Source organism: Microtus oregoni, unplaced genomic scaffold (genome assembly GCF_018167655.1).
Source record: "Microtus oregoni isolate MIOR12 unplaced genomic scaffold, Mior012 000154F_ref0000087, whole genome shotgun sequence".
NCBI lineage: Eukaryota > Metazoa > Chordata > Mammalia > Rodentia > Cricetidae > Microtus > Microtus oregoni.
This window is the reverse complement of record NW_024544809.1, coordinates 782757-808018: the sequence shown is the minus strand read 5'-3', so window position 1 is coordinate 808018 and position 25262 is coordinate 782757. Positions and strand designations below refer to the sequence as shown.

At 44.9% G+C, this 25262-nt stretch overlaps 1 protein-coding gene across 9 annotated transcripts in view; it reads left to right on the top strand.

Moving 5' to 3' along the window:
- LOC121445049 (DNA-binding protein SATB2) overlaps positions 1 to 18191 on the top strand; it is a 176676-nt gene extending 158485 nt beyond the window's left edge. For 8 of the 9 annotated variants that reach the window (XM_041647033.1, XM_041647029.1, XM_041647026.1 and 5 more), the window contains one exon: positions 14951 to 18191. In XM_041647033.1, the coding sequence (XP_041502967.1) occupies positions 14951 to 15412 (462 nt within the window). In that variant the 3' untranslated portion in view covers positions 15413 to 18191. The remainder of the gene's footprint in view (positions 1 to 14950) is intronic. The other variant, XR_005973869.1, reaches the window with a different exon arrangement.
- The last annotated feature ends 7071 nt before the right edge of the window (positions 18192 to 25262 follow it).

Genomic DNA, 25262 nt, shown 5'->3' with positions numbered 1-25262 from the left:
TATACTCTTTCACTAAGGTCATGGTCTTCCTATTATTTTTATCTTGAAGCTATTGGATGTCTTTTAAATTTTAGTAAGAATTTCAGTTTATTGAATGTGACAGTTCCTGCTACAGAAGCACTCTGGGCATTTTATGATAAATTTTATGGTTCAACTATTTACTGAAGGCACTGCCTTGTCCTGTGAAGTCATTGGTAGTCAACAACAGGTGACGGTACCACAACAGATAAATGCAGAGAAAACCACAGCAAACAGTGTCAATCAGTGTCCTAAAACTGTGGGGAGAGGACCCAGAGGATCCCCAAAGGGAACCACCCAGGGTCTCTCTCAGGAGCTTCCCAGGAGAGTCACAATGAAGCTAAGACTGAAGAGTAGGGAGGTTCTGGCCACAAGACTCTGATTGGTATATAGTCAACAAGGCAGCGACTGAGGAGCAAGAATAGGGCAGAGGGACAAACGATAGTCAGGTGACAGTTCTCTTGGCCACTCAAGAGACTTTGACCTGACTGAAGGCCACTGAAGGCCTTTGGCAGGGTGTTCTGTTCAAGCTCATTCAGGCAAGAGGGTATAAAACTCTAAGAGACATCAACAGGAGTATCTAGAGAGAGGGGACCTTCCTCCAAGAGCCCCCTAAGAGGGAGTCCCCTTCAGCACATGGGATGAGCAAGACGTTGACTACAGATCTACAGATGAGGGAAACCGTCGCCGAGAACTCTATGCTCTTGGCTGGAGCCAACATGGGGGTTGGTCTTGGAACACCAATCCCGAGTGTTAATGATTAATTCCCTGCTAATGCCAATTGTAAGTATATTTGTTTTGTACCGAGTTCTCAGCTATTCAATTAAATCCACCCTTAAGCAAATTCGCATTTGAAAGTATAATCACCCGACAGTTGCATCTTACAGAGATGACCGGCGTGTGGTAAGCCAATAGGCTCCAGAGAGCCACGGTTGTGTGGTATGTAGACAAAGTGGACTTGTTGTGCGGATTCAGGAAGATAAGGATGCTGTCTTACTGGCCTCATGGGACCAGCCCAGTCCTCTATGGCTTAGAGACTAGACTCTTTCTTGTGGGAAAAAGAACGTCTAATCCAGTTACTTTGCCTTAGGGAATTAAGAGACTGAGGATTTCCTTGCCGGTCACCATTCTGGGAGAAGAAGACTGGTTTTCACATCTTGTTTTTCATGGCTAAGTAGGAGTGCCCGGTCCTTCCAGATCCCCATCTCTCCCTGGGTGTCCTGGCACAAGGTTGCCATGCAAGAATCTCCTCTTAGCTTGCTTCAGCTAGTGTAATCATTAACACGGAGGAGGGGGGAGCTAATAGCCATCCCTACAGCGAAGCCGTTTAGCACTGAGAACTGACGGCCCGTGAACCTGTGGGAAGCTTTACCCCACACCGTTTTGTCTCCCCGTAGTCTTCTCTTGAAAGCAAATAGCAAGGAGCTCTGCCTTGATGGGATGAGATGAACCCGTGTTTGATGAGTGCTCTTTTGACCCCCTTTAAGCACTAAGCCACCAGGAATCTTGGCTCCGAGACCTCTTCCTCATGGTCTGAGGAAGAGCCCTGCGCAGAACATTTGACTCTCTACCCAGCCCGGTCTTCAGAGTCCAGTAAGCTGTGATATCTCTCGGTGGTGTGGCAATGCTAGAGGTTTGTCCCTCCCCGGAGCCGCTGGTTACAGCAAGCTGCAAACCCTTTGCTTTCTATAAAAGGCATGGTCCTGCTTTCATGTGTTTGATCCACACAGCGCCGTTCCCCCGAGTCCTGTTATTAAGTGGTTACATCCAGAAAGCGGAAATATGCTGAGATCATATATTGTTGGTGAACATCTAATACTTTCAGTAACCATAACTGTCAGATGGTTCTGCCTTCAGAAAGTCCCGACTGTATAAAAAAAAATATATACAGAAAATGTGGTACATTCCAGTCCTGCCCGGGCCTCGGGCACATAGATAACCCACCTCGGGGCCCCTTGCCCCCAAACAAGGAAACAAATGCCTTCAGAACTCTTCTCAATTCACGCCCTCTGCCTTAACCACGCCACTGACGTTGGCCGGTGCCACCGCTGTTTCGTTGTTTAGTGAAACCCGAGTTCAGAGTTGGCAGATCCCAGGCGTGGAAAAGGTTGTTTGCACTCCCATCACACTTTGACTTTCTCTTGAGAATTATTGAGCTAGCTGGATTAATTGCTTCAGGGTTCTGGTGACCGTATTAACCTGGAACCTCAACACAGGTTTCTCTCTTGGCCTCTGGCCATCCAGGAGCTATTATGATTTCCAGGTTGTTTCTTTGAATACTGTTTGAATTCCTGCTACTCAAGTCATCCTAACCTTTCACCCTCCTTGTCCGTAACTCTGGTTATCTTTAACCCAAGAACTTCTCTCCTGTGGGCTGGGACAAGAACCAGCCTTGCCCGCTTACACCAGTGAAGCAAGACATGTTGACTTAATAACCGCGTTCACAGAGGAGCTGTCAGTCATTTCCGTGGTTCTCTTTCCTGTTTTAACACAAATGGAGATCTGTGTAGTGTACCAACACTGCCTGTGCCTTGCATCTGGTCCTCAAAAGACAGGCTTCTTTCTTCCATGACTGTGTAGGTCAAGGTCTGGCTCTAAGAAGACACGATGGAGGTGCATGGGAAGAGGGAGAGAAACAGTTCACTTGGTGGGCATTGGAGACTGCTAAGTGGTCTGTCTTCCTCTTAGGTGTAAGAATACACAGTCATGGTCTAGAACATCCTAAAGAGTCTCATTTTGCTTAATCCTTGTTAGATTCTGTTTGCCGTGTTCGTGGAAGAATTCTTAGTTACATTATCCTTAAACGATGAACAAACTTCTCAGATGACGCTGATAAGGGGGAAAGAGCTTCCGTTAGATACCACGTGTGGCCAGTGCTTTGTGCTTCTTTATATCTAACCGGGGAAAGATCCTCTCTTCTCTGTCTGACATTACTTTTTAGATTTTTTTTTTTTTGGTTTTTTTTTTTTTTTTTTTTGAGACAGGGTTTCTCTGTGGTTTTGGAGCCTGTCCTGGAACTAGCTCTTGTAGACCAGGCTGGTCTCGAACTCACAGAGATCCGCCTGCCTCTGCCTCCCGAGTGCTGGGATTAAAGGCGTGCGCCACCACCGCCCGGCCTTTTTAGATTTTTTAAGTTTGACTTTATGTGTATGGATGTTTCCCTACATCTACATATGTGTCGTGTGCACACCTGGTACCTGCAGAGGTCAGGAAAGGAGGCGTCAGGTCCTCTGGAGCTGGGTACAGATAGTCACCACTCTTCTCTTTGGTGCTGGGAGCTGAACCATCTACTCTAGCAGAGCAGCAAGGCTTGCTGCTGAGTCATTCATCTCTCTAGACCCCTTTGCTTCTTTGCTTTTGGTTCTGATTTTTTTTTCTTGGTATCACTATGCCAGAGACATAGAGAAACACATTTCTGTCTTTCCACAATGTCAGGGTTTATTGAATGACAATAACTACATCAAGTGTAACCATTTTAACAACGGCAATTTGTCATATAGTCCTGTTTACTCTAATATCCTGGCTGGGGTGAATGCAGGTTTTTTTTTTAAATTGTTATTCCAATTGTAATTACTCATATTAACTCTTGTTCTGTGGCACATGACGCATAGTAAATGTATCTATAGGCCTATTTGCATTTGCAAAATGAATACAAATCAAAGAGGCTTTAGTGACTCAATGGAATAAAAAAAGAAACTATTTGCAAACTGGAATCTTCAAGGACAAAGAAGAACCTGAAAAATAAAACCCACTGTTGTATGCAACATGGAGTATTGTAGAGGAAGTCGTGGCCTAATCTCCACACTTGGCGGCCGCTTACCTGGGATATGGTTATTCATCTCCACCTTGCCGCTTTTACTGTGTCCGCTCACCGGCGGTATGAAGGAAGCAGTCCCTGGACCCCCTCTTAGATAGTCACAGATTCTGGCCATTCCTAAAATCATTATTAATAACTGCAACATATTGGTTTTACCCCCAGCTGTACCGTGTTGTCGGTATGGTTGTTCTCAATTTATTACTGGAGAGGAGATGCTATAAGCCGAGGGCTTCTCTTAGAGATCCACGCTTCCTCCAGCACCCGAGTTTATTTTAGCGGATTGTTGTGTCACGCCAGTGTTATGCTTTTATCTTTGACCCAAGTGTTTATTTTGAGAAACAATTATTAAGCTGCATTAGAAACATACACAGCCTTCCCATAGTGTCTTGGTTACAATATTACAGGAATCCCTGGCTAAGACTCGAGGATATTGAACATGGATTTCCATGTCAGACGCCCTATCATTTTGCTCGTTCGTATTGATTTCTTTTGACATGGTCTTCTTTTATTGGGCTTCGTTCTTTTTTTTTTCTTCCTTTCTTCCTTTTTTTTTTTTTAAATCCCCTTCCTATAGCCGTATGTGCTAAACGCAATTGTAAAAAAGGAAACCAGCTTATATTAAACCTGCCTGGAGTCAAAATGTAATCCAGCACCTGTAGCCCGCAATTTGTCTTCCACCTCACGGACACGCTTTTTTAATAACGTATTTCCGGAGTTTTGACCTTAGGATACTGTAGGAACCCCCCCCCCCCCCCAAAAAATAGCAGAAACTAAACCATAGTTTTTAAGAAGCCTTTATAATGTTAGGCTGTGAATTTATAGCCGTAAGAGCCAACTTAAGTAACATCATGTGAAGTTAGAAATAGGGCTGAGTTGTGAAGACGATGTTTTGCCTGTGAAAATGTCTCTGAGTGATAACGTCAAGAGGCAAATCACGCTGTGTGTGTGATTTCCCTACATCCCCGCTCTGGGCCTTTAGGTCATTTGACTCAAGCAAGGAGGCTTCCAAGTGTAGCATCTATTTTGAATTTTCTAGCAAAGAGCTTGGTGATCATTAGGGAGGGGCAGAGCTCTCTTTCCAGTGTGATTCAAAGAGTTCGGAAGTTTTCAAACTTTTTGTCCCTGCTATCTATTTTCATTTTTGTAACTGATGATCTCAGTAATTATATATTGTATATCAGTAGTACCCTATTAGTGATTAATTTTTAAACATTAAGTGTTTGCTGAGTTTTAAATAATTATACATGATATATGTAGATATGTAAAGGATATGTTCTATGGAAAATACCTTGCTGAAACCAGTATACCAGCCCTTTATACACACTTAAAGATTTAGTGTCTATTTTAATGCAAGGCAGTTAGGTTGTCATAATTGCTTCTGCGATTAACGCAGTATGTGTTTGAAGTCTGGTAAAGAAAACCGTGCTTTAGGAAGACGTGTGATTAGACTAGCAAGAGATATTTCAACAAGCATTACAGATAATTGTGAAATTCTTTGATGCTTTAGCAAGGCTTTGAAAGTCACGGTATTTTGAAGGTTATTTCAAAATGGAATTGACTCAACATATTAGTGACTATTTCATTTTTTTAACTTAATTCATTTGTCTCCACTTCACTTTGAATGGATCTTTTACCATTTGATAACATAGTAGCATTATGTATTAGTTTGAAAATAATAGTTTGTTCATTTATGTAGATCCTATAAATGTTGAGTCTTCTTTATATATTTTTAAAAAGCATTTTTTAAACTACCACCAATTATCATTAGGAAGCTTTTGATGTATTAGGATGTTGATAAGCTTACGGTAGCACTTTGGCCTTTCAGAATTCTAATTTTTACCTAAAAGGTCCAATCTTACCATGAGAAGTAAAGACTGACAGAGACTTTACTTAAAAGTGACAGGCTTAGCTTCATTCTGTGTTTATGTGTGCACATGTATGTGCTGTCCATGCACCTGTGTGTGCACAGGGAGAGGCTAGTTAACATCGCTCCCTGACCCCCAGACAGTCTCTCCACATATGAGGCCTGGCTGGCTGGAACTCACTCTGTAGACCAGGTTGGCCTTGAACTCACAGAGACCTGCCTGCTTCTCCTTCCCAAGTGCTGGGATTTAAAGGCGTGAAGCTGGGTCTACTTCAGTTTTGTGAGACAGAGTTTCTCACTGAAACCACTATTTCCACTAGAGTAGCTAGTTAGCAAGCTCCTGGGACCTGCCCCCTCGCCTAGTACTGCTAGGTCTCTTGCTGGATGCCACCACACCTGGTTTTTACATGGGCGTTGGGGATCCGAACTCGGTCCTCAACTTATACAGCAAACAGTATACCCACTAAGCCATTTCCCTAGCCTCCGACTTCAATTCTTAAGGAGCGATGTATCCAAATCTGACTCATCACAGGTTTGCTGTTAGTTGGTATTCCATGGCAGAGAGCTTCGGAGTCCCAATGCACGCATTTCCTTCTGAGAATGAGCATGGGCAAAGTCTTCTTCAAGACGACCGTGTGACGTCATTGTTGCCGAAGCGCTTCTCACCAGCGTTCTCATTTCCCTGCACAGAACACTAAAGAGAAATAGACGCTTAAGCGTTGAGATTTAATAATTAGTAGAGTTTCGTTGCTCGATCAAGACGATTCTCACACAGAGCGGTGCGCTTGCAGACGTGAGCTGGAAGCCGCTGTGAGTTCAGTCTGATGCCACCACCCTGACTACCACGGGCCACATTGCCCGCTCTGTGCTTTCGTACCTTTGGTGGAAAGTTTAGCACAATCGGAGCACATGAGTGACGTCTCCGCTTTTGCTGCAAGGTAGTTTTGATGCCGTGAGTGTCTTAATACAGCACAGGGCTTTTTGCAGAGGCCCGTGGATACGACTTTGAGGACCATTAATGAGGACTATCTCCCCGACAGTCCACGTGATTTGTGTAAGGGGAAGATGGGAAGATACCATTTCAGACAGGCTTCCAAAGTTGAGTTCTGTGTGGCAAACACTCCAGAGGGAATGCCCATGTGCCACGTACCATGGTAAGAGCGTGACGTCTGTGATGAAAGAAGTAAGAGAAATTACCAGCAGGCCATCCTCCTGTCTTTCTGTAGCATTCAAGTGAAAGGGCCAGCTACTAAAATGCATGTTGTTTTTTTTTTTAAATCATAAACGTATTGCTAGAAAAATACAAGAGGCACTAAATAGTTTTGATCTTAAAGTCTTCACATTTTAAAAGAAAATTGCTTGGAGCTAGTGAGATGGCTCAGCAGTTGTGAGCATATACTGCTCTTCCGGGTGACCCAGATTTGATGTCCAGCACCCATACTGGCCAGCTCATAGCTGCCTGTGACTCCAGCTCCAGGGGTCACCTCTGCCCGCTCCAGGCACCTGCGTTCGCATGCACACTCACTATGCGTATGCGAAGAGTGAATAAAAATCATAAACTTTTTAAAATGAAAACTGCTCATCATAAACGCTTTATTTATGATCAGATCGCTGTCGGGTACTTCATACGTATGATCTCACTTAGTCTTTTGTTCTTAATACTGTGAAAAAAGATCTTCTGGAACATCAAACACCGAGGCTCAGAGAATAGCTTGCTCCAGAGTTTCAAGGCTGCTAAACAGTGGAACTTGTTGGAGTAGGCACTGACTTGAAACCAGAACTTCATTAACCCCAAAATTTCTGTTTGAAGCTTCTGCACCATTGTATCTTAGAAGTTATCAGATGGCCTAGAACTTCTTTGAGAAAAGAGAAACAGACACAGAATTAGTTAATTAGGGTATGTTAAGTCATTAACATCTGGGCTCAGATGGGTACTAGAAGCAAACCCCAACGTGTGGTGCCAGAGCCTTTACGTATACCATGTACCTTGGCTAAAAAGGAATCAATAGTAAGCAGAAGAGTCGCTGGTGCACAGCAGGGATAGTGAAAGCCAGAAGCAGAGACCAGGGGATGTGGGATTGGCTCAGAGCAGCACAGCCAAGAAGTCCTGAGCACCCACCACGATCTAGGCCTGAGATGCTTAGTCCACAGGCTGTGGCCTAATGGGTGAGCTACAAACGTAATCGTCGACTCCTGCTTCTTATGATCAACGTTAGGTGTTTTCCCTGCTGAACTTTTGAGCTAAAATGAATAGTCTCTCCTACTGGTTTTGAGGGGGTGGAGGGAAACTTGCCACCAAGTTTGTTGAAACCTCAATTACATGACATCTTATATATAGTAACGGTTAAGAATAATAGCATGCAATCATTCTTCTGTTGGGTATGCTTCAGTGGGTTGGTGCTAGAGGCCTTGCAACCAATTGTTCTTATTGGTAAATGGACGTCTCTTGGAGTTTTTGATGCAAGGATGCTTTCCTTTTCTGACCGAGTAGCTCATGTTTCCTTGGCAGAGATGGGGTAAAAGGAGTAAAAGATATCTTGACTCTAATACCAAATGGATGTGGACGAAAGTATCTTCTCCATGTTGTCTTCGCCTGCTACTGTGTCTTCTGATCTCGCCCCAGAGAGCCACCCGTGGCCACCTGGGGAGCTGCTTAACCGCTCGCTCCCATCATCCCCTCCCGCCACCTCCTTAATAATTTCTCATCTTCTCTATATAAAAACGACCACAAAGGCTCGGCTTATTATAAGTAATCCAGTTCACCCCCATAATGATACAGTGAATTATATACTTTCCTAAACTTAATCATTCAAGATCTTACTTCCTTCCCTGCAGGCCAGGGCCATTATATTTTACACATGGCTCCCAGCTGGTTTTCATTGAGGCCTTCAGAATCTATTTGAACTCAGAGAGCTCTAAGAGGAGCACTTTATCTCTCTCGGCCAGCTTTTGTCATGGTATGGTGAGGTCCTTCTGTTTTCCAAGCTTTTAGCTTTGAGGCAGAGAGGCAACATTGTAACTGCTTTGTAACTGGTCAAGGAACTCTCCGGCTTTACTGGGGAGTTGTCCGTCCTTTCTAAGGCATTTCTTCCTGCATTTCTTCCTACATTGCTACCTTCATGTCCATCCTTGTATGCTTGGGTCATGTTTCAGCCCAGAGGGCTTTCGGAAAATAAGTAAAAAGGAATTTATCAGGCTTTGCATTTCCAGTTCATTTGTGTCCTGACCATACCTTATTTATTGACCAGCCCTTAATAGCTGCATCTAGACCTCCGTATTTAAAGCCCTCCAGGATTAATAGGTCCAATCGTTTAGCAGATAAACCCCAAAAGTATTTGATGAAGGGATGGGCTTTTTTCTCTGTCAGCTCAAGGCCAATTGTTTCAAACACAATTCCTTTTAGGTGCGGCAAATGTCCTAGCTAAAGAAGACAGCCATCCATTCAGTGTAAATACTATTCCTCTGAGGACATTGCTGGCTATTTTATATTAGTGTTCCTGTTTGGGATCCTTTGATGAGGATCCAGTAACACATTATAAGCTGAGTATTTTGGATTTGGCATATGGGTGTACAGGTATTTGCCCTTCTGTCTTACAACGGTAGCCCTTACGGCTGGAGCTCTGCTTTTGTCTAGAACAGGTTGTATGATTGCAGGTCTCTTGGTGTCGCATCACCCTGGTGATAGAATGACACCCTGCTCCAGTCCTGGCTCCATCTCTCTCCATTGTCACTGCTTGTGGGCACCAGGCTGCCCACCAGTATCTTCTGGGGCTGTGGAGGTGCCTTGTGCCCATGCTCTCCATCTGGGGGTTGTGCTCAGGGCCCATCCAAGCCCCTGGGGAGTATCCAACGTGACTGAAGAACTGAAGTCTTTTTTGTTTAACATTTAATTAATTTAAATGTAAGGGGAGATCTAGAGTGATAGCTCATTTCATAAGGTATTTGTTACCCCTGTACCAGGGCATGAGTTCATATTCAGAACCCATGGTGGTATGTTCGTAATCCCAGCCCATGCAGGGCTGGGATGGGTGGGTTCATGAGACTTTTTAGCCAGTCTAGCCTCCTTGGTGGCTTCCAGACCTGTGCCAAAAAAGGCGGGCGGGGAGTAGATGGTACCTGGGAACAGACACCCAAGGCTGAGAGACCTCCACACACACGGTCACACATTTATTTGCACACGCATGAAATAACTAAATGTAAAAACCCGCATGCAGCCACGGCAACTGCATTGGAGAACGCACACAACCCCAATGGGCTGGCCTGGATGTTTGGTCGCTGCTTGTTTGTCCTTTCCTTCCAACCTTTTCCATCTGGAGCTCTCTTCACACCCGCCCCTCACTGCCTTCAGACCCTGCAGCTACACTGCGTCCTCCGTGAGCCTTTCCCTGGTCACCCACGTAAACACCTCCTCTGTCCAGGACTTCCACAGCGTCGTCCTCACTCCCAGTCCTCCCCTGCGAAGCTTTGCTCGGGATCTAGCTCGCTCTGCATGCTTTGCTCCCGCCCTTCCCATCCAGACACACAGGTGCACAACCTGTCACTGACGTGGTCCTTGTACGTATTAGGAACAGTTTTCTTCTGACATGGGGGCAAAACATAGGATTGCCATGACGTCGGGTAAAAACATAGACTTGGAGCATTCGGGTCAGAGTTTGGCTTAGGAAGTTTCACGGGTGCTAGTGTCCTTTCCCCGTGTCTCTGCCACCGGAGTTTGTCGATTTTGCTACGACAGCTCCCTTCATAGCCCTGATGAGAATCAATAACCCATGCTACAAAGTAGAGTGTGTAAGGTACACATTCCAGGAGTCTCATGGCATACATACCACGCTTGCAATGGTGGCGGAAACATCCCCAACCCAAAAGACCCAAGATCTGGCAGATTCACAAGGCTGAGAGTAAAAGGCATAGCTGTCTTTACACAGTGACCCATTTTATTAGGTTGGAAAAAAAATCACAGGAGGATAGTGCTGCACCTTAAAGACTAAGTCCAGCTACTGGGCCTTCAAAGTCACACGCAGTTGTAAGAATGAGTCTCCGTAGGTAGCCCGAGCTAGCTTTGAGTTTTCAAACCTCTCTCTAGGTCCATTTCGCAGCTACACAATGCCACACTGGTTCTGGACCCATTAGCGTTTTTATTAATTGGGAGGTGGTGCCCTTTGCATATAGTAAAAGCATAGCTGCTCTTAAACATGCAGCTGGATAATCTTTCAGAAATGTTTTCATCCCTCCAATCAATGCCCACAGTGAGGCAGGGAATATTGTCAGCCTCCCCAGAAGGCGGTCTCCCAGCCTTTCATTCAGTGACTGTCAAAGACAACGTGCTGGTGTTAACTACTGGCTGTCCCGGTACTTGCTCTGTTGCCCAGGCTGGCCTCGAGCTCAGAGATCCGCCCGCCTCTGCCTCCTGTCTGTTGGGATTACCAGTGTGCAAAGCTGCTGCAGGCTCTTATTCTGTGTGTTCTTTGCGTTTTCTTCATGACCCTCCCATAAGTAGAATCTTGAAATCTTTAGTCTTTCTTATCTGGCTCCTTTCTCCCAACAGAAAGTCTGTGGTGGTTCCCCATGGTGGGAGAGTTAGCCCGGCATCTCTGTTGTGGGAGTTTGGTTTACTACACTGGGGGCACTTGCTTCTTTCTAGCTTGGGGGTTTTATGGCTGAAAGTCCTATGGCATGTCTTCTAGAGGACACAGCATTCTTTCTTTCTGTGTGTGTGTGTATTACTATAGGTTTTTAGTGACAGTAGATGTTATAAACTAGCCAGGACAAGGATGACACCAACGGTCATGCCAACTTGGAAGTGGGGAAGCTCCTGGGGCCTCACTCCTACATAAAGAACTAAAGGCAACTGAGGCATGAGAGTGAGAGAGAACCCGTCTTCCCTAGGAGAAGAGCACACCAGTATTAAATGGTCAGCCCCAAAAACACGCACACAAGTAGTAGTGTATAGGTTGAGCAGGTTGTATGTATCTGGGAACAAACACCTCTCTCTCTCTCCTCTCTCTCTCTCTCTCTCTCTCTCTCTCTCTCTCTCTCTCTCCTGTATTTTTGACTATTTCTTTCCTTGTCTGTGAGAAGATGCTAGCATTGGTATGTAGCTGACTTCATGCCTGTGTTGTCATGTCTGTGAGAAGATGCTAGCGTTCGCATGTAACTGACTTCATGCCTGTGTCGTCATACCCCACCCCCCAACCTACTCTTCTGTTTGGCGTGGTCAGAAACTGCAGTTCACTCTATGGGACATTTTCAGTGCTAATATTTCATCCAAGAAACATCTTTCTGGTCTGTGATCGGCGATGTACCTCGGAAGCCAACTTTTTTCAACCTGGCATCCCCCTGCGTTTCTGACTTCCAGTTTAGAGGCGCATCCTACGATGCAGCCTGTTTCCGGTTGCTTCTTGGTCCAGATCACAGCTTCACAAGGAACTGTAGGATTGCGTTATCCATGTTAGAGCTGCCTGGAACCAAATGGGTGCTTGCTGTTATCATCACTGTTGAGTTTTTCATGTCTGTCTTCTTTGTTCATGTGTGAGACTGCGCTGTGTTCTAAGAAATGAGGGGGAGTAGGGTACTCCTACTGGTGGGGCCTAAGGAGAGCAAATGCCCTCATGCAGAAAGATTATAGTAACTTCAAAGTACAGTTTTGGAAAAATCTCTTTAAATCTACTCGGTGCACAATGGAAAGCCCCTTAAGAACCAATCTAATTATTCAATTAAATGGAACCGTTCTGCTGACTTTTACTACAGAAGGCAGGCGTAATTTAGAAAATGGGGCATTTTAATTCTCTTTTGTTTTCCAATTAGCACAGCGGCCCTAATAGGGACCACTCCTGCTTGAGCGCATGGCCTGCTGGAGCACGCTCTGTCCCTCACTCCGGTCCTCCTCACCAAAAGCTGCGCCCCTCACCTGTTGGCGCGGAGGCTTGCTTACTGCCGCCCTCACGCTGCCCACATCGTGGGCCCTGAGCACATATCTTCCTGCCATCAAAGCCACCACCAAGAGCCATGGGAGCCCGCAGAGCGGCCTCGCTTTCCCTGGCGGGGATAATTAGGACGTTGGAGTAAGAAAACTCTCACTTTTTTTTGCTGATGCCAGCTTACCACATCAGACCACATGAGTTTGCTCTTAGTTGAAAGTGGTAAAGAAAACGCTAAGAACATTGCCCTTAATTGGTCAATGCTATTTGGATGCTGGTCCACTCTTTTATAGCCCTTTGTTTTCAGTTTCTTTCTGCAACCAGCCTCCAGCTTATTCCAGCCGGTAGTCTCATGATGTAGCCCAGGTTGGCCTTGCGTTTGCGATTCTTTATTCTCAAAGCCTCCCGAGAACTTATACAGCTGTGGGCCTCCGTGGGTAGCCTCTTTACCAGCTTCTACCAATTGATGGTAGTTATTCAAAAAGACTTAAACTTTTTCTGATGCTCCCATATTTTATCTCTTCAACTCTATAAAAAAAAAAAAGCTGACGTTTTCATATTGGTGAGAAAGTATGCTTTTCATCCAAGGCCTCTGGGACTGGAGCAAAGAGCTGTTCTTTTCTCTCTAACTGCTCAGATGGAGGCAAATGTTGGTCCTAAATAGTGGTCCATGTGGCTAGTCCCTGTGGGGGGAGGAATGGTGATTGGAAGATACCATGTTTTTTTTTAATGTAAATATATATATAGTATATATTTCTATATTGCTTGGGCTTGATTCTCTTTGGACTCTGGAAAATAGATAATTTGGAACCCTAATTTGGGAAAACATTTTATAAAACAATAGAAAATGATAAAGAAATGTGTGTTGTTGTTTGAGTGAACTTGTTCCTGTAGAGGATTTTGAGAGAGGGGACAGGAAGCCGGGCACTCTCTGGGGATGGGAGGTGTGGTCCTCAGCTCTGTACGTGACCTAACCCATTTCAGCAGTGATGGCTGCAGTGGCCAGCCGGCTGCCTGTGATGGCCGGGGCTCCTCGCTGGGTGACATTCCCACTTCGGGTCTTCATAAAGTCCTGCCCCGGGCCTGTGACGGTGGCTGAAGAGGTTTCTTCAGACAGTCTCCTTACATCGCTGTCTTTCTGTAGACATACCGATGTATTGAGAAGTTTGTGCTAGAATAGAAAGTTATTTCATACGATGATGATGACAGGCAGGTTCAGAGTAGAGTTACCCCCTTCAGGTTTTCTTCCGTGGTTTAATGAACGTGTGGTGTAGGTAGAGATAGAAAAGAGGGATATTTTTAAGAAGAGAAAAAAGAAAAAAAAATTAACAACCAGCTAGTAAACCTTGCAATTAAAAATTAAAAAAATAGAAATTTGGAAGTAAGCTCAAAATAGAGGGTTAATTAGCTTATAGCAATAGAAAACTGCCCATCTAAATGTGTTTAAAAGAGTCAATTAAAATTTACAGCATACAGAAGTTATATCTTTAAATTACTTTGAAGATTTTCATGTATATTATTTAAAACAATTACATTTAAAGAGCAACAACTAAGAGAAGGTAAAGTTATTCCTGATTCTACAGAGGTCGTGTTTTCTGTCCCAATGTGCCATCTGTTTCTCCCGAGCACCCACGGAGCGGTGAGGGCGAGAGTAGCAATGATTACCACAGGCTGACAGTTTGCCCCAAGCCACGGATGGGCTGACCAGGAGCTCCTGGGCCAAATCCAGTCTCGGGAGGGAACAGCTGAGCTCATTCATTTCTCCTGAGTGGCTCCCCAGCAGTGACTGTGGCCCCTCCTGTCAAGGTCCATCCCTCCTTTGGGAACCCTGTCCTGTATGCAGGACATACATCTGACATCTAACATCTAACATCTGACATCTGACATCTAAAGCGGCCCAGCCACTTTCTTGATCTCTCTCTGCCACGTGTTGAGACTGGGGGTAGGGGGCTGAAAGACATGCCTTAGCCTTGTGGCTTAACGCCTTAGCGTCTCACGGTCTAAACGCTGCTGTATACAATTCATTTGATTTTTTTTTCCTTTCTTTTTCGTTGTTTTTGAAACAAGGTCTTGCTAGTCTAGAGTGGCATCAAACTTGAAGTGTAGCCCAAACTGAACTCAGATTCATGGAAATCTCCCTGCCCAGGCCTCCCACCTTACCCAGCTCCAATGACTGTCATGAACCATACACTTCGTAGATGACATGATTTCTACTTCCTCACAAGCGACTCCAATCGAAGCGTGGCGTGCAGGAGGTAGCACCCGCTGCAGAGGTCTGGTGGCTTCGCAGACCTAAGGTCCCAGTCACACTAATGTTCTCCCCCTTCTGATCATCAGGTCCTTCATCGACAGCAGTCCCAGCCGACCAAGGAGAGCTCTCCTCCCAGAGAAGAAGCGCCCCCACCGCCCCCTCCCGCCGAAGACAGTTGTGCCAAAAAACCCCGCTCTCGCACCAAGATCTCCCTAGAAGCCCTGGGCATCCTGCAGAGCTTCATCCACGACGTCGGCCTCTACCCCGACCAGGAAGCCATCCACACCCTCTCGGCCCAGCTGGATCTCCCCAAGCACACCATCATCAAGTTCTTCCAGAACCAGAGGTACCACGTGAAGCACCATGGGAAGCTGAAGGAGCACCTGGGCTCCGCCGTGGACGTGGCGGAGTACAAGGACGAGGAGCTGCTGACCGAGTCGGAGGAGAACGACAGCGAGGAGGGCTCGGAAGAGATGTACAAGGTGGAGGGGGAGGAGGAGACCACGGAGAAGAGCAAGGCGGCGCCCGCCGAAACCGACCAGAGATAATGTGAACTCCACCAGATGAAGCAATATATGGGTCCAAGGACTTTCTGTTTTCGTTTCTTTAAAAAAAAAAAAAAATCTCTTGGCTTTGTTTTTATTTTGGTTTTGTTTTTATGGTCTGTTTTATTTTTCTTACCCGTAATGGCATTCCTCTGTCGCACAGGATCGCCTATAGACTGAGTAAACTCAGTGGTTCTGAGTCGGGTGTCACCTTGGCAAAGACACTAAGTGTCAAACTCTGACCATTGACTGGACCATAGTGATGCCAGTCACGGGAGACTCCGCCTTCATTCCCCTTGCTCTTATGGAAGAGACACCAGGCAACTTCCAGGACGGAAAGACCCACGAGATAAATGAAGGAAGCTACGAGTGTGTGTATATGTATATGTATATATCTCTATATTTACATATATATATATTAAAAATTGCATGGGACAGAGAACTTTACAATCCGAAAGAAGAGACTGTGAAATGAGTTCTTAAAGAAAAGACTTGTTTATGTATAAAAAAAAAATATGCCACTTCACAGTGAGTTGCTCTGGCTTTTTGAGAAACTGCGGCCTGCTCTCAGGGTGGGGTGACTATTTTTGAATTCCTATTTATTTTGTGTGTTTGTCCCTAATCTTTTTTTTTTTTTTTTAATTCTATGGCTTCCTATCTGGCAGCTTACTGGGTAATTTTTGAGGTATGTATTTAACAAAAATAACACTGCCAAAAAAAAAAAAAGTAAAGAAGCAAGAGAAAGGCAAGAAGAGAGTGAGCCAGAGGGAATCAGGGCCCGTTAGTAACGAGACAGTACACATTCCTCCGGGAGACAGGATGCACACTTGCGTAGGCTCGAGGACATGAGCCACCACTTTCCTTTAGCGTCAGCGAGCAGATGCGTTCTGTGGAATTCCTTCTGAGCCAAGTCCAGTGCAGAGGAAACTTGACCAATTAATTAGTGCAGTCTCGAAAGATGACATTTTGACATGGGACTTGCGGAGTTCATGCTATGAGCCACATTTTATCGTGAAGTTTATTTACCTGCTTGTGGCTTCAAATTTTAAAACTATTAAGCCTGCTCATTTTAAATTGTTGGTTGTTACTGTTTTTTTTTCTTTTTATTGTTTCTGGATTTTTTTTTTTTAAGAAATAGAACATAGTTCGATGTAATGTTAAGTTAGAGAAAGACGTTTCCGCCCAGTTAGAGGGGCTTCCACTCAAATAAATCTCCACCCGGCCTCTCCCCCAAGTGTTTCTTCCTCCCCATTTCGGACCTTCCTCTTCTCCGTACACATCCCATCCACTTTAGCCAAGCCTCTGCAGCCCCCCTGAGCTCACACGCTGCCTCCACGCCTTCCCCCTGCCACGGCAGCCCTAACAGGAACCTGCTTTCCAGATCTCTCTGCACCTCCAGGCAATAGAGTCAGTGAAGCATCTCAGCAGAGTCACCCAGTCCTCGGAAAAGGAAATACCGCCCCGTGCCCCACATAGCGCTTACCTGACGTAAAGCGGAACTAATGCCGAACGGGCTGTCTTGTGGAATGAGCGTTAAAGCTGCCATCTACTGCAGTTCGTCAGATCTCCTTGGGTTTCCTATTAGAAACAGTAGCATTACCTTCCAGTTCCACTGACAACGATGGCAGGAGGGGGACCTCCCGCTTTGGGACTGGCCTCCAGACCCTTCTTCAGGCTCGAGATGGCCGCCCAGCGGTCCCACGTGGTTGGATCTTGTCTTGTTTTGTTTTGTTTTTGAGTTGTATCCTCATGCAACCTTGTCAAAGACCTCATGCAATATCACTTTGAAATTTATTTTCTGTTTACTACACAAACATTGTAATATAACTGTTAATACTATTTATATATTTGAAAGGTATAAGAGGTAGGAGTTTAAAAAAAAATAAAAACCTCTATGTGTAGATATTAACTCAGAACTTACACTCTACAGGGAGAAGACACGTTGCAATACAAGCTAACTCTGGCCGCTTAGTAACCTCTGGAGTTCTCAAAGGGACGTTTTCCTGTACTTTTTCAAATAATGATGTTCAAAAAAAAAAAAACCGGTTACCTTGACAAGAGCGTCATGTGTCTTTGCAAAAGGACGGCTGTGTTTGCAGTTGAGGCCTGGGCCCACCCTTCCCGTTTCTGTAGATGCTGCAGCTTTAATCAGAAAAGTCCACAGTTGCTGCTTCCCGATCTCCGAGTTACTCCCTCCAAATTGTCTTCTGACACCGTTGCTGAAGTCACCCTGTACACGTCCTAGGCACCGATTTTTTTTTTTTTTGCCAATTTCTTACAGGTGGTTCATCGATCGATGGCATCCGCGTTTGATATCTTTTACACTTCAACCAAAAATTTATTAGGTATTTTTCAATGCTAAGTCTTGCCTTTTATTTTTTAATTTCACTGCCAAGTGTGCAGTGGTTCTAAGTGAATCTGTGGGCATTTTAGCCTGTGGTCTTGCCAGATCTTTGCGAATTACAGTGCTTATATGTCTATTTATTCAATACCTGTCATATAATATCTATCTGGGAAAAGAAACTTTCTCTTGTAGTGCCTCTCGACAAAGCACAATTTCCCGCCTTTTTTTTTTGTGAAATGAAGAAGAAAAAAAAACAAATTGTGTTTTATTGCAGTATCAATAATGTGAATAAGGATTAAGATATTGTAAATGTTCTTTTTTCCATGTAAATCAACTATCTTTGTTATCACTAAGTGATAATTAATTTTTAACTTATGTGCATTGTTAGGCTGTTAGAGTTTTTTGGTTGTTAAAATAAAATGCATTCAATAAACCCGACTTGGTTGGTCAAAATAGTTTTCTGGGCGTCGCCCTCCTTTCCCGTTTTAATTCTTCACTGGAACAGGACCTGGAGACTCTAAGAAAAATCTGCACCCTCTTTTCAGAAGGGAGACCGCGGTACCCACAATGGCAGATGTCTGAGTTCTGTCGAGTGCGTGGCTTTGATTGCACATGGGAATCCTGTGTGTCCCTCTGCATGTATAAACACAGGCATGCTCACATGCTGGCGTGGGCAGCCCCGGGAGTCATTTCTCCCATCGTCTTGTCGTATATGAGCACAATTCAAATGGATAAAGATATATTTATGGGATCCCTCCTTTATTTTTCTAGTGACTATTTTTCTGTTTATAATTAAAAAAAACCACAAATGAGTGCGTGTCAGGAAACTTTTGGAGCACATATGTCCGTGGTTAATGGACATAATAAAAGTCTTTTCTATTTAGAGCTCGGGTACCATAATGTGTGCGCATAGGAATGCCAGAGGATTGATGTATCTGAGAAATGTGCAAAAAATGATTTTTTAGAAAGTGCTTACGACGGAAAAAATTACTCCAAAGACTAAAGTTAATAGAGAAGGAGCAAATGTTTAGCTGCAGAGGAAGTAAATTAAAAAGTGATTTGGGTTTTTAAATACTTTTGGTTTTTCCCGCCTTTCTGCTTCTCCTACCTCTCTGCTTCGGTGGGTAGAGAGATGGACTTGCTCCCCTTTTCCAATGAGGCTTTGCAGCCCACAGACCGGTAGCTCTATCTTAAGGATAGTCAGTTACTACCGGGTGTTTAAGGAACTGCAGACAACTTAAGGCTTTTAAGAATAACTAGTGCCCAAATTGTGGCTACCCATATTCTCAATGCAATGTAAATGACCTCTGGTTTGGGGAACGGAGACCAGGAAGGAGAGAGAGCATTGGAGGGATAATTTGACTTTGAACACAAGTTTCTTCCCCATTCCCACGTTCTTTCTGGGGTTCCCTAGAGACAAACTGTAAAGTGAAAACTGCCAGCAGCCCGCTGAGCCGCTTTGCCTGGGGGACAGATCTTGTGCTGTCTGCTCCTGTTTTGAAGAAAACACTACCGAAAGAGCCACTCCTTCCTGGGCTGAACTATAGTTACATGAGAAAATCAGAACTGCGATCTAGAAGGCTTTTTGGCAGGCTTAGCTGCGTATACAAGGGAGGATTGGGGCGAGAAACAGGGATTCAAACTAAGACTTTATCGCTTCACAAATGCAGGAAGTAGCTAAGGTAAATTGACTCCGCAGAGTTGTCAGGATTACCCTCACGTCTCAAGCATACATCTCAAGCATACAGCTCCGTTTCCCCCCCACACTTGTTGCTCGGTTTCCTCTTTATGCTCCCAAATGACTCTCACAGGGCTGGCTGTCGTGCCCAGCATCCACAGACAGGGCAGAGAGAGCGGTCACCAATAATATACTCCTCCAGGAGCTCTCTCACAAGCCCTGCGTCTGTATCCACAGGAGGGAACTGTTTCTAGCTTGGTCCCTAGTTCCAGAAAGAAGAGCGGATTTGGGGAGACAGCTGAATCTCCTGCCCCAGACGACATCCAAAAAGGATGCCGAAAGTGACAGATGAGCAAAAGAGAAAGAGGCACCTTCTCCCTGGAAATCTTCCCTAGATCCTTTTCTCCTCCTGCTCCCCCTGCATTTATTAATTAGTTTTGGGTTTATCTAGTTCCCTCATCGTGAAGTCCTTTCTGCACTCCTCTGCCATGTGCTGCAAATCCAACGGCCATGTAGCTCTCAGTGCACGTCACCACCACGGATCTCACAGTATGTTGTGGTTTCTATGTTTAATGTGTCCCTCTTGAGCCCCAAGCCTTGCAGCTACTTCTAGTCATTGGGCTGCCCACCATCTACGACAGTGCCAGTATGTGACCAAGAGAAGAGATGCTTTTAGATGATGATGATGATGATGATAATAATAATAATAATAGATGGCTTATTAAATATTTGACAAAGGCTAGGGATGTAAAGTAGGCCTGAAGACCTAGTTTTGGTCCTAGCACCACATAAACTGGATATGATGTGGTGGGACAAGCCTACAGTCCTAGTGCTCAGGGGATAGAGATAAGAGAACCAGAAGCTCTCTGGCTACGTCATGAGTTCGAGGCCAGCCTGAGCTACAAAAAGAAGAGAAACATGCTTTAAAACAAGGTATTCCTAATTAGAGATAGCATACTCCCAACAGTGATGAGGAACACACTGCACACACAACAACAATAACAACAATTAATGGAAAAAGAGGCTGTGAATTTGAAAAAGCCAGGAGAGGTATATGGAGGATTTTGAGAGAGGAAAGGGAAGAGGGACAATGGTATAATCTCACACACAAAAATAGGCAATTAAAAGGAAAAAAAGTGACCACAGAATATCAAGAAGGGCCTGGCTTGTTGGGGCCTTTCCCAGAGCTTTGTCCTTTGGGTTCCTCAAGTGGTGTATTTTCAGCTAGCCTGGGGTAGGATGGGAGGAGGTAACTAAACTCCAGATTTCAAAGTGGGTTTTGTTTTCTCTGATATTTAGAAAATTATTCAAGACACAAAAGTTGGGACTCCTCAAATTTTTCATTCTTTCTGGATCTTTCCAAAGGTGAAAACTGGAAAACTGGGGTGAGGATGCTAAATTTTGTTCAAGTTGAGAATATTCATCCACTTTTCCCCCTGCATTTTCATGTTGTTTTTAATACACTCTGCAATGTTGGGGAAAGCCGCTTGTTCATTTCCCCGCCCCAGACTCCAGAAATAACCACACAGAAACTGTATTAATTACATCACTGCTTAGCTCTGGCTTCTTATTGGCTAGCTCTTACATCCTAAACTAGCCCATCTCCATTTATCTGTGTATCACCACATGGCTGTGGCTTGGGGGAGGGGTGGTGGTGAAAGGTTCCATCCCCAGTGTCTGTCTCCGGTGGGGCTACATGGCTTCTGCCAGATTCTGCCTTCTTTCTCCCAGAATTCAGTTTAGTTTCCCCCACCCCCGCAGAGCTCTGTTCCGCCTTGCTATAGGCCAAAGCTGTTTCTTTATTTATTAATCAATAAAATCAACACATATATAGAAGGACCTCCAATGTCACTACAATAAAGGACAAAAGCTAGACGCCGCAGCACACGTATGTAAACCAAGCACCCAGGAAGGTTTACAGGCAAAAGAGGATGTTGCAAGTTCAAGGCCAGTTCTTGTCTGTAGTGAGATCTTGTCAAGAAAAGAAACAAAGCTTCTCCTAAATTGATCCACCTTCACCTTCCAAGATCCCGGCCCATGGGGCATTCATTCCTCATCTCACAGCTCCTATCTGGGCTGCCCACTGGGCAGTCAGAGCCAGCCTTTGTGGCTAGTTCACACCTCTCATGCTGATGTTTGTAAAGAAAATCCCCGAAGACCCAAGGGGGTTTGGAATCGAAAGAGCTGAGTTCCCCCAGTGGCACCATCATTGCCACGGGGTGTAATATTGACTAAGTTGTCTTTGACCTGCTATCCTCATCTAAAACCAAGGGATGGACAGAGTGGAGCTCAGCCACTGAGCACACACTTAGCATGGGCGGAGCCCTAGGTTTAGCCTCCACAGCCAAACCCAAATCAGGGATGATGCACCTGACCCAACCAGTAGTGTTAGGGATGCTCCAATGGTTGGGAAGACGCTTGAAACCTGGAAAGCTTGGAGAATTACCACATGGTACAAACGGAACTTGCCAGATACACTCCCCTTAATTCATCTTTGGGACCTTGTAGGAAGTCCAGTGAAACAAGGTGACGTGTAGACGTTCATAGAATTTGTGACACACGCTTAAGATTTGATGATAGGGAATGCCGTGATCAATTCAAATGGTCTGGAAAGATCTATGTAGCCTAGGCAGCGTTTTTGATTTTTAACACAGAATCAAAACATCTCTGGATTCATTTAAGTTCATTATTGTAATCAAGACAAGGTGACTCACACCTATAATCCCTCCACTCAGTTAAACAGGCAGGAGGATTACTGTCAGTTGGAAATCGGCCTGGACAAGGTGGTAAGCTTTAGGCTTGCCTAAGCCACCGAGTGAAACCTGTCTCAAAATTAGTGTGAAAGATCTTCGTCTCTATAACGTTCGAAGATTACTGTTCAGGGAACTCTGAGAATGGTTGGATGTAGACATCCGTGTCTACAGAGCTTACTAGAAATAAGCATATGAGAAACATGTTCCCTGGTGGTCAGGGTCTGAACCAGTGGTCTCTCGGTGTCCCATTCAAGAATGAAATAATAAAGGTGTACACAGATCGTAAGAAGCAAGGAAACTTTATATAAATCCGTGTAATAGTACAGCTCAGAAAGAAATACGCAGCCAACAGTGGCAGAAAACCACATAAGTGACAGTAATCAAGCGCCCAGTTGTCATGTGGGGCTTTCCTTTTATGGAGTTTGACTGACCAGCTGTGTAACACAGGTGGCTCTCTGGCTTGATTGGCCAGCTTGGATGACATAATTCTTTGTTCATTGCACATATCCTTCCCCATAATGTATTTGATTTTAATTAAGAGCATGCCCGCCTAGGCATACATGGAAGGTCGGTGTGGTAGCAAATCTTGGTTGTCAACTCGACATACCTGAAAAGAGGGACCCTCGGTTGAGGAACTGCCTCCAATAGATTGTACTGTCTTGTGGGTTTGTTTGCGGAGTGTTTTCTTGATTTCTGGTTGATGCAGGAGGGTCTAGCTAACTGTGGGCAGCAGCGTCCCTAGGCACGTGGGCCAGGGCTGTTGAAGAAGAGTAGCTGAACATAAGCCAAGAGTCAGGCCATTGAAACAGCATTACTCCAATTCCTGCCTCTAAATTCCTGTCAGGAGTTCCTGTCTTGGCTTCCCTCAGTGATGGACCGTAACCTGTAAGGCGTCCTCGGAGTGACGTTCAAGGCTGGTATACTGGCTCGGATGCTGTGAGAGACAGGGAGTTGGAGAGGTGGAAAGTCAGCCTTGCAAGGGAGTAAATATCAGTAAAGCCAGGGTTCTAAGACTCCAGAGCTTCCATCTTCTCTCCGGTATCATCCTACCTCTGTGTTCAGTGTCTGCGATTGTCCCTGCCTGTGTCACAGAGGGTCAGGGCATTGGCCGCTGTGACACACTCGTGATCGCGCTTACACGAGCTGATCATTGCACTTCTCTGAACACACTCTCACAGTTTCGTCTGACTGGCATTTCAGAACTATCCCAGAAGAATCTGGAACAGTTACTTTGTGACTTTTTTTTTTAAAAGGAATAGCAAAAGCTTGGGAAATTCCATATGGAGAAATAATTACAAAATTATTCCATTAATGTTGCAGGGAATGGTACAGAACAGTAATAAATTGCAGAGGTAGCTGTGATTTTAATCACTACCCATCAACAAAGGTAATTCTACAGCGTACTAAGGGCATCGTGGGAGATTTGGTAGCAACGTTGAGCAGTTCTAAGAGCCCACCCTGAAACAAAAAAGCAAGGAAACACTTTTTGAAATCCTATCTCTCTCAAGTTGATCACGGGAAAATGCAGTGGGCTGTTCCTCCTGTCTGTCCATCTCTTATCAAATTTGTGGTTTGATAAAGTAACTTTTCAGATCCCCGGTTTTCTCATCCATAAAGCCAGACTAGTTTCAAGTTCTAATAATCAAATAACTATAGAAATAGCTAGACTATTTCCTTCCCTCTTTTCTTCCTTCGTTTTCAAGGAGTAAGAGATCAGGGAGCACTGAAATGTTCCAAATGACTTAGGAATTCAGGTGAGCTTTGAGTTAGGGTAAGATCTGATGTTTAGATTTAAAAAGAAAAAGAGCAACATTAGCGCCTGATTTCTGCCAAGGTAAAGAATCCAAGGTGATTCACAGCAATATTGCCCCGTCCTTACTTTCTCCTCTGTCCCTTCTCCTCCTTCTCCCTTCACCCCATTTCTTCTCCCCCTCCCGTTCTCTTTGTTCCTGTCAGAAGCTATATGATTTCCCTTCTTAATTCAAACCAAAACGAGTGTAATGTATTGGCAGTCTTTTGAAATCTTCAGAACGTTTGGATGCTAACAGCCCGGCAGCCACCTGCCCTGCTCTTGCTGTCTTGAGCAAATCCCCTCTTCTCTCCAGCCTGGAATCCTCGGGGTGTCCCTGGGTCCCCTCCTTGGTCCTCCTTTGCCCTGAACCATACTTCCTTTCTACTCAGCACTGTGACATTCATGAGCACACGCGCTGCCCAAATGGGGTTCTGTCTGCCACTCAGACCTTTCTAGCCTGAAGCAGTTAGGTCTGTTTGCCTCCTGAACCTCCTTACCTGGGTGGAAAGTTGAGAACCTTTCCCTCACACTTGGGCTGCAGGAGTAGTTCCATGCTTATGCTGTCAAACTGTGAGGGTTGAACAGGGTACCTGCAATGACCTGTGTAGCCCTCTGTGATGGGACCCTTTATGGACCTCCTTTCTGGTCTTTGGCCTCAGGCTTACTGGCTGCAATGCACCAGTCTCCTCGTGGTCTGGAACATTCTCGGGCTCCTCTTGACCCGGTACTCTGTTCTCAGAAGTATTCTCCTTTCCCTAATGGCCTCTCACTGTGTCCCAATGTCCCTTTCATCTGACAAAGCCAGCTGCAAAAGAACAGCAGAGATTAGGGAGACATGAAATGGGAAGGGGCCCTCTACCCGGCTCCTGAGTTTGGTTAAAGTCTGTTGCCAGCTGACAGTCAAGAATTCCAGCACAATTAGCAAAATTGGTTGCGAGGAGACCACATGGTTTCTGTATGTAGAGATATTTCGAGCAAGGATGGCGAAAACTCAGTGAGCCACGCTTCAGGCCTAGGCCTTGAGCTCCGTGAGGAAAGGTCTTATTCAAACAGCACTGCTTTCTTTGAAATCAGAAGGTTCCAGAAGCTGTCTGGTAGTCCAATGACTCTATGTATATTCCTGCTTTGTATAATTTTTATTTTGCATGGATCTCTGTTTACACATCTGCAAAAATAAAATTTAAAAAAGAGATAAAACTTTTCTCTGACCTTGAAGTGAGTGTATTTCGGTGTGTATGTGTCTGTGTGTGCACCTATGTGTGTGTATGTGTCTGTATGTGTGCCTG